Source organism: Brachyhypopomus gauderio, chromosome 3 (genome assembly GCF_052324685.1).
Source record: "Brachyhypopomus gauderio isolate BG-103 chromosome 3, BGAUD_0.2, whole genome shotgun sequence".
Taxonomy (NCBI): Eukaryota; Metazoa; Chordata; class Actinopteri; order Gymnotiformes; family Hypopomidae; genus Brachyhypopomus; species Brachyhypopomus gauderio.
In genome coordinates this window covers 2,773,963-2,785,591 of record NC_135213.1, presented here as the reverse complement: position 1 = coordinate 2,785,591, position 11,629 = coordinate 2,773,963, and the positions used below count along the sequence as shown (strand labels likewise).

General features: G+C 40.3%; 1 protein-coding gene across 3 annotated transcripts; it reads left to right on the top strand.

The window, feature by feature from the left end:
* The first annotated feature begins 2,100 nt into the window (after positions 1-2,100).
* On the top strand, positions 2,101-10,443 carry LOC143509989 (BOLA class I histocompatibility antigen, alpha chain BL3-7-like). 3 transcript variants are annotated; one of them, XM_076998928.1, is made up of 9 exons: positions 2,101-2,266; positions 2,362-2,438; positions 3,395-3,655; positions 4,157-4,429; positions 5,215-5,493; positions 5,608-5,703; positions 5,922-6,044; positions 7,935-8,041; positions 8,438-10,443. In XM_076998928.1, exons 2-7 carry the CDS (start codon positions 2,393-2,395, stop codon positions 5,957-5,959), a joined length of 993 nt encoding a protein of 330 aa, XP_076855043.1. In that variant the 5' UTR covers positions 2,101-2,266; positions 2,362-2,392; the 3' UTR covers positions 5,960-6,044; positions 7,935-8,041; positions 8,438-10,443. The 3 variants fall into 3 exon arrangements, with proteins under 3 accessions (XP_076855043.1, XP_076855042.1, XP_076855044.1); XM_076998927.1 differs by having other exon boundaries at positions 2,101-2,438; XM_076998929.1 differs by lacking the exons at positions 2,101-2,266; positions 2,362-2,438 and adding an exon at positions 2,913-3,250.
* The last annotated feature ends 1,186 nt before the right edge of the window (positions 10,444-11,629 follow it).

Genomic DNA, 11,629 nt, shown 5'->3' with positions numbered 1-11,629 from the left:
AGTCTCTAAAAGCTGTGCATGAATTAATGAATTTAGATTTTAAATTGGACTCAGCTCTGTGTGGAATTACTAGCAGTAGTGACTATACTTGGTGGTCACATTTTCACTATAGGTGTGACTTAAAGGAGATTCCCATTTTGCAATCAGGAGTTTTGAAGGATTACCAGATCCCCTGGGCTGTGTTTAAGGGCTGAGCTATGAGCTTCATATAAATCATACTGAATATATTAACAGCCTTATAGCAGTACTGATGTGAATGATAGATATGTTAAACAGCTCTGGTTCAAACAAAAAAATACATGTTCTTAAAAGGGACAGATGTTATAGAAATTGCAAATAGTGGAAGCTATTGTAATGAACCCATAAAAATGTTTAAATGTAAAAATATCTATTTCTTAGATTTTTCAGTCAAATCTTTCAAAAAATAAAATACTGATCTGTGATCATCTGTTGTGGTCTGTTTTTTTTTCTTTTAGTGTTTCTTAAAACCAACAAGTTGCACTTTGGAATGACCAAATTATTGTATCATGCTTTTGATCTGAGTTTGTTTTACAGAATAAAATGTCTGAATGATTCCATACTTTTTGCCAGGGGTTGTAGATTTGTGATGTGTGTAGATGTGTGAAAAAAAACACATTTTGTTAAATGAAGATTTTTTGCCTTAGACATTTTGCCTAAATAAAGATGTGTGAATGTTCTTAATAGCAAATAAATTCTGATTATGCAATGATGTATTGAGGGGAAAACAGTACTTGAAATTAAATGTTTATTTTCCATATTTACAGTATAATACATTTCATTCTTGTGACGCCGAAGGCGTCAGGACAGATGCAGCCGGAGACGTAGGTGGAACGAAAGGGAGTTTATTCTCCATGGAGTAACAACGAAAACAAGTAACGCAATTGGAATGCTCTTAGCAAACAAAGGACGATAGCAGCGTACAAAGCAGAGGCTTGAAAGGTCCAGTGACGCTCGTTGAGGCAATGTGCAGCACTGGACCGGACGACCTGCGGGCTTTAGAAGAGCAACATAATTGTGTACAGGTGTTTCAGTACTCAGGAGAATGTGATGGTGGGAGTGGTTGCGTGCTCGGGGGTGTGTGCTGGGATCGGCTGCTGGCCGGGATGCGCACCCTCCTGTGGCGACCCGGCCCCCTCACCGTGACAATTCTATGTATTACTGTTACTCCATTTTTCTAACTTTTATTCATGTGAGCGATTACTGGTTGTTATTTGTTGGTTCACATACAAGCCACAATACTTACCATGACAACCCATGTATGCAGCCCAAAATGGCCAATTCATATAGTTTGAGTTTGTTGTTACCATCAGAATGCCATATATAATTGGGCCCCATTGAGTAGTACAGGGGTGGCCAGCCCTTCAGAGACCAAGAGCCACTTTTTATTACTGTGTTACAGCAAAGAGCCACATCATACACATGGGCACATTGACAGAAATACCCGAGTGAACTTTTGCCAGAGTACTTGCTACATCGTTCGGTAGCCAAAGATCTGCTCTGGTCTGTGGAGCTCCAACCTTAAAGCATTCTTGACAGCATTTGTAGAGGAATAGTTTTTTTTTCTGCGAAACACTCCAGTCTCTTTCGGTTTAATTTTAAAACACTACAAACTAATGTACACAGTGTAAAGACATCATATCGACAATTCCATTGTAGGAGTAACCTTCATTTAAGTACACTATAAAACAACACATTACATCATCTTCTTACTGCTATTTTAAAAACCAGACAAAGACTTCCCCACATAAAAAAACAAAAACGTGCCAACTGGCTAAAATGTGTTTTTACTATCTGCCGCCAACTCCAGTCACTCTATCTATTGGTTTGATTGACACAAAGCTCAGTAACAAGCACTTCCTTCCTATGTGTTTTACCAACCTTTTCCGTCGGATTCACCTTTTGCAAATTTGTTTTAGTAGCCTACTGGTTTCAGTAGTTGGTAAAAGTGTTTTGCATTTTGTACATTTATTTCCTAAAATAAATTTTTTTGCATCTTCCGCAACCACACTTGCTGTCAGACTAGAGCAGGGAGGGAGGGACGGAGAGAGAGTTTGTGTTTCACTTTCGTTATATGAAAATACCTGGTCAAACGACTGATTCCCTGAAAACGTCGTTCTTGAAGTGAACAGACCACCACAGATCAGTATTTTATTTTTTGAAAGATTTGACTGAAAAATCCTGTTCAGTAAGATATCTCTCTATAAACCTGTTTTGCGAACACAAATTATAGAAAACAGAAAGGGATGTAAGTGATTCAAATTCAGTAAAAACGTTTGAATAATGGATTGAAGACGTAATCAATTGAATTCGGTTGAGTCTTTTTGCATCTTTTGCATTAAGTCAAACGCCGCAGATTCACCATAAAGCAATTATGAATGTTCTGCGTTTTGCGTTTGTTATTCATCTGACATCAGCAGGTAAGTTAATATAGCTAACAGCATAGAAAACTACTGGGTAATTTTTATATGCGTGTGTGTCTATGACCAGTGAATATGAAGCCTTTGTTAAAGTTTGCAATATGACGGAGTGATATGTATGTTGGTCTAAGCTACTGTGATCAAGATTAATCTACATCTTCGAATTGATCAAACTTGGGTCACTTCGTGGGGAACACGTTATAAATGAACTATCGAATAAGCACGTTCTGAGACCCTATATATAATAATATTGTCATATATAATAATATGTCATCTGTAAATAATGGAACCGAAAGTCTATATTTAAATGGTTTATTGTATTAAATAGTAACATCTTAAGGTAATTCAAGAACAAAAGCAATCTGCAAACTCAAAAATATTTGTCTTTAAAAAATAAAGCCTGCTATGTAATTAGTGGATTTCGGTAGGCTAGAACTTTAAAATTTCCATCAAGTAAATCAAAAAGCACGTTTATTACTAACCAGAAACGTGTACAAAAACCAAGTTGTTTCGTTTACGACACTGACAGACGAACTTTACCTCACAACTAAAGACGTCAGCTAGCGCTGCGCTCAGCGTGTGGTCGGTTATCAGGAATAATCGTCACATTTTGGCTTTGTAGCTTTTCCACATAGAAATTACACAGAAATAAGACATGATATGTTCAGTTGGGGCGGCAGTTTAATGCGTCCTCACTGCAGGTATTTCCAGACATACACAGTTATAAATTTATTAGTCTGTAACGTGCGATGTGAGGCAGTTAAGTGTCTCCAAATTCACAATTTAAGTTATAGGGACCTGGGAGAGATGCCGTAAGTGTAACCTATTTAATGTTTGAGCCGTGACACTATTATGGTTCCTGAATTACAATTATGGCTATACTGTGTGTAGTATCAGCCACATTTGGGTCTAGAGTGAAGGGTAAATATGTACATCAGTTGTGTTCCTCTTTACAGCCACCCACTCCCTACAGTATTTCTACAGTGCAGTAACGCCAGGATTAAATATCCCGGAGTACACAGCTGTTGGTCTGGTGGATGGAGAACAATTTATGCATTATGACAGCAACAGTAAGCAGTCGGTACCTAAAACGGAGTGGATAGAGCGCAATGTGGGAACAGACTACTGGCACAGAAGTACTCAGGTTCAACAGAACACCCAGGAAATCTTTCGAGTGGGCGTGGCTATTCTAATAAGACGTTTCAATAACACTAAAGGTGAGTATGAACACACTTAGACCAATAATGTGCCACAGTGATGCCTAGCAACAAAATACATAATTAAGATTCCGTTCACAGTTTGTATGAGAGCTAATGAGAGCACAGCTACACATGTTACCAACCCTTCTACATGTTTTTGAAATGGCAATATAAAACAGTTCAGTCTGGAGCCTGCAGGTGGAGCCAAACTGCATAGATTGTTTTCCAGTGCAGCAACCTGGAGCAGTTCAGTGCAGCTCCTGCTCCTTCAGCAGCACTGCAGCTACTCCACCTGCACACGGGTGGAGGGTTCAGATGCACCACACTAGTCCAGAGGTCCCCAGCTTAACATAGGCAACCCTGCGCCACAGGTCACATTTGTCTCTCCAAGATGAAAAGTTAAAGGCTTAACTGTGACGTAAGATGATCTAATACTAGCAGTAGGTATTTTTATCTTGCTTTTTGAACAGGTGAAACATGCACAGTTAGTGTCATGTCAGTATGTGTGTGTCTCTGCAGGGGTTCACACCTGGCAGGTGGCATACGGCTGTGAGCTGGATGATGACGGGAACAAAACAGGCTACATACGGTTTGGCTATGATGGAGAAGACTTCATCAGTCTGGATATGAACACCCTCACCTGGACTGCAGCTGATGCTAAAGCTGTTATTACCAAACACAAGTGGGAAGGCACAGCTAAGGCTGTTGAACATAAAGCCTACCTGGAGAACACCTGTATCGAGTGGTTACAGAAGTATGTGTCTTATGGTAGAGACACTCTGGAGAGGAAAGGTAGTGTGTGACCTGCTGTTAGTGTAACTACACCTGCTGTTCAGACACACTGTATTTACCTCATCACTGTAACTCTGCTGTTCAGATACACTGTATTTACCTCATCACTGTAACCTTGCTGTTCATACTGTATTCCACTGTAGTCACCCTGCTGTTCAGGCAGTGTATTCCCCCCCATCACTATAACCTTGCTGTTCAGACATCGTTAACCCTCATCATTGTAAATCTGGATTCATTGTATTCATCATTGTGTCCACTGTCGGGTAAACCAGAGCTAAATAGCCATAGCCAACACCAGAATGTTAGGTTCCCTTTAAAGATTTCACCACTATCCTTCACCATGAATATCAATATCTGTGTAGTTGAATGATGAAATGAGATTTAACAGAAAATGTTTTATGTGTGAATGTGACACATAACATGTTACATACACAAGGTTAGCTCCAATAAAGACCAGTGACGAACACGATAAATATGCACACTTAAATATATATACGTTACCAAGACACAAGTGCAAGACATTGCACTAACAAGACAAGAGACAAGTAACAGACCCACAAATGGACTAACAGGCTAACAAACACAGACAAACATACATGCATCCTACACATAGGACAGCCCAAGGGAGGAGTCAGTGTTGGACCGTAACAAAATATATATGTACATTTATGGTTCTTATCACCATTTATGGCAAAAACATCATAATAAAATGAAGAAACAAACAAACAAAAAAACTTTTTAATGTTCACATCAATATTCATATCTTTCTCTTTTCCTCTTTCCAGTCCCTCCTGAGGTGAGCCTGTTCCAGAAGGACTCCTCTTCTCCAGTGGTGTGTCACACTACATGTTTCTTCCCCAGAAGAATGGACATCTCTTGGATGAAGAATGGAGAGGACCTGCATGAGGACGTGCAGCTTGGAGAGACGTTACCCAACCAGGATGGAACCTTCCAGAAGAGAAGCATTCTGACAGTCTCACCTGAGGAGCTGGACAGGAATGAGTACACCTGTGTAGTTCAACACAGTGGACTGGAGAAGGAGTTAGCGCTGCATGTTGAGCCAGGTAAAGGTCTTTAATGCTAAATGTGTGTTTTTCACTGTTGTTTCAGGTATTTCAGGAGATTCTTTTCATGTTGCCATAGTGACTGTTATCCCCATTGGCTGTGCTGTGTTTCAGGTGGAGGCATTTCAAGTGTAGGGTTTATTGGAGTGTCTGTTCTCCTGGTCCTCATTGGCTGTGTTGGATTCTTCATCTGGAGGAAGAAGAAGAATGGTGAGGAAGACATGCAATATTTGTTTAAAACAAAACAAATTTAGACATGTATGGATTATAAACAGTGAATTTAATCAGTCTGTTAAATGTTTTACATTTAAAAGTTAATATTGAATTTGTATTTGTAAACTTACAATAAATGGAACAAAAATACACAATGAAGTGAAACATGTGCTGTGCAAAGTTCTTAAATATCAGATCCACCATCTGTTTTACAGGCTTCAAAGCTGTTGCGGTCCAAACCCAGTGCACTTAATTTAGTAATGGGGAGAGAGGAAGAGTGCAGGGAAGAGAATCATTCCTTAATGGAGCTGGATCTCAAAGTCAAGGCTGCGGTTGAGGTAAGACAGAGGCAGGACAGAGGTTCTTTCATAGAGCTTATTTACATACATGACCAACATGGTGTCAATATCCTGACATACCTTACTAACATAAACAACATGACACATTTAAATGACAGATCTAAGACTTTGTTTAAATCTTCTTCCGGCTTTCGCGTGAGGCGGTCTTGCTCCTGCTTGACTCGTGGGGGACGTGGTGTGGTTTGTGTCTCGCGCCTCTCTCTCTGAAAGATATTGAGGACATGTATCTATTTGGAACTTTGATACCTGGGTTTCTGCTGACTGGATTAGGTGTCGCACTGGCACGTTTCAAATGCTGCGGGGCCGCACTGGGTTCATGGTGCTTTATACCAAGGATCCAGAGGAACGTTAATTTCCTTCAAGATCAATAAAGTAGATATTCATTCATTCATTATAGACTAGCATTAATGATCTAGCTGGTTAGACCCTATTAATTACAATAACAAATAATAATATTGGCATTTCCTACTTTAGGTCCTTCTTTAAAGAAATAAGCATGATTCTTTCTTCTTATCATTTTCATTTGAACAATCTGCTAAATTTTAATATAACTGTATCTGTGGATTTCACCCCCACTGTTTTATTTCTCATATTCTTCCAAACTTGATTGAAGGTCTGGGTCTGTTAGGTTGTCCCAAATACAGGACACATTCCTTAGCTACATTTGAAGGATATTTTCAGTGGCGTAATAGGTGAGGAGTCCATTGCACATGCTCTGTATCTGTAACTGAGACTGTCATATCATGGCCGTCTAGGACATTGAGTGCTGCATCATTTTCTGCCTGCCACAGTTAGTTTTCTTCTTATAAGCTTTTTGCATGAATATGATTTGCACTGAACTACTCAAGGATGCTACACTGGTAAACACTCCTTTGAGTTTGTCCCTACTGCCACCTGCAGGCTGCAGTCTGTACTGCCTTCATCACCGGTGAGATGATCAGATACTGGAAAAGGCAGGAGTGATGATCAGACACTGGTAAAGGCACGAGTGATGATCAGATACTGGTGAGGGCAGGAGTGATGATCAGATACTGGAAAAGGCAGGAGTGATGATCAGACACTGGTAAAGGCAGGAGTGGTGATCATACACTGGTAAAGGCAGGAGTGGTGATCATACACTGGTAAAGGCAGGAGTGATGATCAGATACTGGTTAAGGCAGGAGTGGTGACCACACACTGGTAAAGGCAGGAGTGATGATCAGACACTGATAAAGGCAGGAGTGATGATCAGACACTGATAAAGGCAGGAGTCATAATCAGACACTGATAAAGGCAGGAGTGATGATGTCATCGGGCGAGGGGGTACATCAGTCGCCCGCAGGTCCCTTGTACTCAAATTCCAGACTTGGGTCGGAAGAATTCCTAAGCGGAGTGCTGAGTCCGTGTCGCAGAGAGATTTAGACCAACTCGAAGGGTATATTTTAAAGCCCGTAGGATGAATTTATTCACTACACACGTGTAGACACAAGGAAAAGAAAAACTTGTAACAAAGAAAACAAACGAAGGTTAAAAATTGTGGCGTTACCAGCAGAGATTCAAACTGTACATTGGTACGTTATAGCAACCTCATAATTACTGACTCACAGCAGTCAATACGTACACGTTTTACCAGCAAAAACCCAACCAACCGTTCCCCCAACAAACAATCCTTTGTCCCTATATACCCATAACCCCACCCTCTGCCTAATTGGACCATACCAATTACAGAATGGGGTGCGTGTATAGGGGTATGCAATAAAATGGTTTTAAGAAACACATACATATGACAAATATTAACCTACACAACACAGCACACAACACAGGTACCTTCTGACAATATTTACATGGATATCCATTATGTGTTATTTACCTTTGTGTACTTTTCCCCAGGATGCTTCAGCTGCCCCCCCCTCTATGCTATAATGGCCACGGGCTCTTCTGGCCTGCATAAAAGAAGCCCTGAGAGGCGGCTGCACTCCCTTGCGTTTCCAACACAGGTAAAGTATACATTCTCCAGTGCAAAACATAATTCATAAAACATATAATGACATTAATTAATCACATTATAGAGTCTTTGCAATAATGGGGATGAGACAGGCTCTTCTGACCTCATCACAGATGATCAGACACTGATAAAGGCAGGAGTCATAATCAGACACTGGTAAAGGCAGGAGTCATAATCAGACACTGGTAAAGGCAGGAGTGGAGGAAGCTACTGTATTATAGTGTCTGGTCTCACTCTCAGTGGATGAAGTTGTTCACTAGCACTAGGAATGACTGATGGACACGCTCACCAATCTAAAAATACACCAAAGAGCAGATCCACTGTGAGGAAACGATGGATGAGTCTTTGGAGAAAGATCCTCACTCCCGCTCTCTCACTGACCTTCCAGATTCCCCCATGGAACAGAGAGCCTTCGCCTGGTTGTGACGTCAGACATGCACAGCTCCTCCTTCAGTCGCCCCCTGGAGGATCCCTGCACAATAGCAGGCCAGCCCTGAGTGTCTGCAGAGTAATCCTGGAACACTCAGCACATTAAAGATTATGTTATATTCAGTGGGCCTGTCTGAGGAGAAATTATCCTCCTTCTGGATTGGAGCTACATAATATTCACAAAAAGCCCAGATGAATACTTTTTTTCACATCAGGTATAAAATAATCTGGTTATGAGGCCTGAACAAACTGTTTAATGTTCACCATTTAAATATTTTTATATGTGTCCCCTTTGTCATCACACCTGAGTCCCAGATGAAGAAGAGTATCAACATCCTTCACTTAACAAGGAGAGCTGTCAGGAGTGGGCAGTTTGTCTACACCATAGACTCTTTGACCTAGTCCAGGAAGTCCCTCCCCCTGATAGTGTGTTCCTGTTCTACTACACCATAGGCTCTTTAAGTGTAAGTGTTGTGAGATTGACTCCTCTCATGTACATACAGGGAAGGTGGAGTTGGGTATTACACATAAGATTTCAGTTAAAGATACTGGAGTTATATAAAGACTTTGTGAAGGAAATATTGATTATATTCATGTGTGATTCATGTTAATCATGTCCATGCAGACACTATAGCGCAGTCTGTGTGTACAGTACTGCTTGCACTGCTTAGTAAGTAGCTGTAACCATATTGAATATGTTTTTTCTGTAAGACTGAAGTTTTCTGTGCAGCAGCAGAGTTAGAGATACCATTGTTTATCCATTTCTATGCACCCAGGATTCAATCCCAGGGAAACTGATAACTGCTCCTGGGAAGCAGGTGTTCTTAGTTTTTCTACACACACATTTTGACTATAAAGAAACTGGACTGAGAGAGACAGTTCAGAGTTGCTGCATGAAGCCTAAGCTTCACATCATATTTTTATTATGGGTGGGCATAGATTATTTTTTTTAATCTAGATTAATCTCACTGAAATCTTGAAATTAATCTAGATTAATCTAGATTAATCTATATTAAAATGGCTCATATGCGTGCTACCCAAGTAATGACTAAAAGTCAGTTTTTGAGATAGGGTTTCTTAATACAGAGGGTGCATTAGACCAGGGGCTCATCTCCTGTTTCCAAAATGCATCAATGACTGCTTGAGAAAGCTGTTCTACTTTGATATTTGAAGAAAAACATGCTCAATAAAATGTAGGCTACTTGTGTTCAACGGTTTATTCAGTTAAACATGAATTTGTAAGCCTACATACTGTACATTAAAAGGGGTTGATAACATGTTTATTCAGCTAAACATGATATTTGAAATGTAAGCCAACATTTAGTACATTTAACCTCATGGACGTAATTTGGGGGGGACTTTTTCAAAAGCCGGTTTTGGTCCTCTGCAGTTTTAACGGTTAATAAAAAGAAATATTTAAATAGCGACGAATCTAGCGCTACGACCATGCAGAAAACGACCGCTCCGAGCTCCGCTCCGGTAACACTTTACGTTCCTAAAAATGAATTTTCCATGAAGCAAACCGGGCGACTTCGTGGCTGCATCCAGGTAAACACGTACGATTTGTAATTCACAGGTTTGAAAACTCGTTCTCGCCCCTACTGTGCAATCTGGTTAGGAATACAACCGAGCTAAACTATCAAGTTGAAAGTCATCATAGTTTGCTTACCCATTTTGACCCAGTTCCCAACCCAACTTTAAGAATAGATTAACGGCGATAACTTTTATATCGCCCGATAAGACGAGGCTGAAGTTGGTTACTTATTCGCAGTTTGAGATTCGTTTGGTTACTTATTCTCAGCTCCGTATTCGGCGGCTGAAGTTGGTTACTTATTCGAAAAGGTTATGTTCACGATGCGTGTTTGCTGCGCACATTGTTTAAAAACGATAGATTAAACGTTACATTAAACGAGCGTAGGAGCAGACATTTAAGAGGTTATTGTTTCCCATACTGATTTTGTGAATGTAAAAAATAAAAAATAATGAAAGCATTTCATTTGTAAAATGGTTTCTATTTCAAGTCGTTTCAATTGTATGCAGTTTGTACATGATGATTGAATTCGTCAACATTTCTAACGTAAGGAAACATATTCTTAGATTTGAAAACTAAAAACACAGAAATGCTGTTCTAGAACACAAATAATCGGAAGAAGAAATACCAGCACACAACATGGCATATTGAGCAGAGGGCAGATAGGTGAACGCATTTAAAGGGGCAGTTTCAGAGGATTATTGAAAGCCTTATTGATGGTGGGCCAGAGAAATAACAAATGCATCATGAAGAACAGGTCACTCCCTAAGAGAGGAACGTGATTTTAGCCTGATCCAACATCATTTTATACCTTAAATCTAACTGGAAACACTGCATATTGAGTAGTTAAGTGCACAGAGAGCGCAGTGAAATGGTTCAGAGGAGCAATTTCAGAGGTGTGCTGTATGCCTATAAGGCGTCGGGCCAGACAAATAACACATGCATCATACATAACTAATTCCTATATGTATGAGCAACCTGTTTTTGGCCTGGCCCAGAATCATTTTATGCCTCAAATCTAACTGGAAACATGGCATATTGAGTAGTTAAGCACACAGGTGAAATGGTTCACAGGTTCAAGTTCAGAGGCCTGCTGTATGCCTGTAATGTCTTGGGCCAGGCAAAACCCAATTGTATCATACATAACTAGTTCCCATATGTATGAGGAACCTGGTTTTGGCTTGGCCCAGAATCAATTTAGCCCTCAAATTTAACTGGAAACACGGCATATTGAGTAAAGCGCATAGGTGAAATGGGTCACACGGCCAAGTTCAGAGGCCTGCTGTATGCCTGTAATGTCTTGGGCCAGGCAAAACTCAATTGTATCATACACAAGTAGTTCCTGTATGTATGAGGAACCTGTTTTTGGCCTGGCCCAGAATCATTTTATGCCTCAAATCTAACTGGAAACATGACATATTGAGTAGTTAAGCACACAGGTGAAATGGTTCACAGGTTCAAGTTCAGAGGCCTGCTGTATGCCTGTAATGTCTTGGGCCAGGCAAAACCCAATTGTATCATACATAACTAGTTCCTATATGTATGAGGAACCTGGTTTTGGCCTGGCCCAGAATCATTTTAGCCCTCAAATCTAACTGGAAACAGCATATTGAGTAAAGC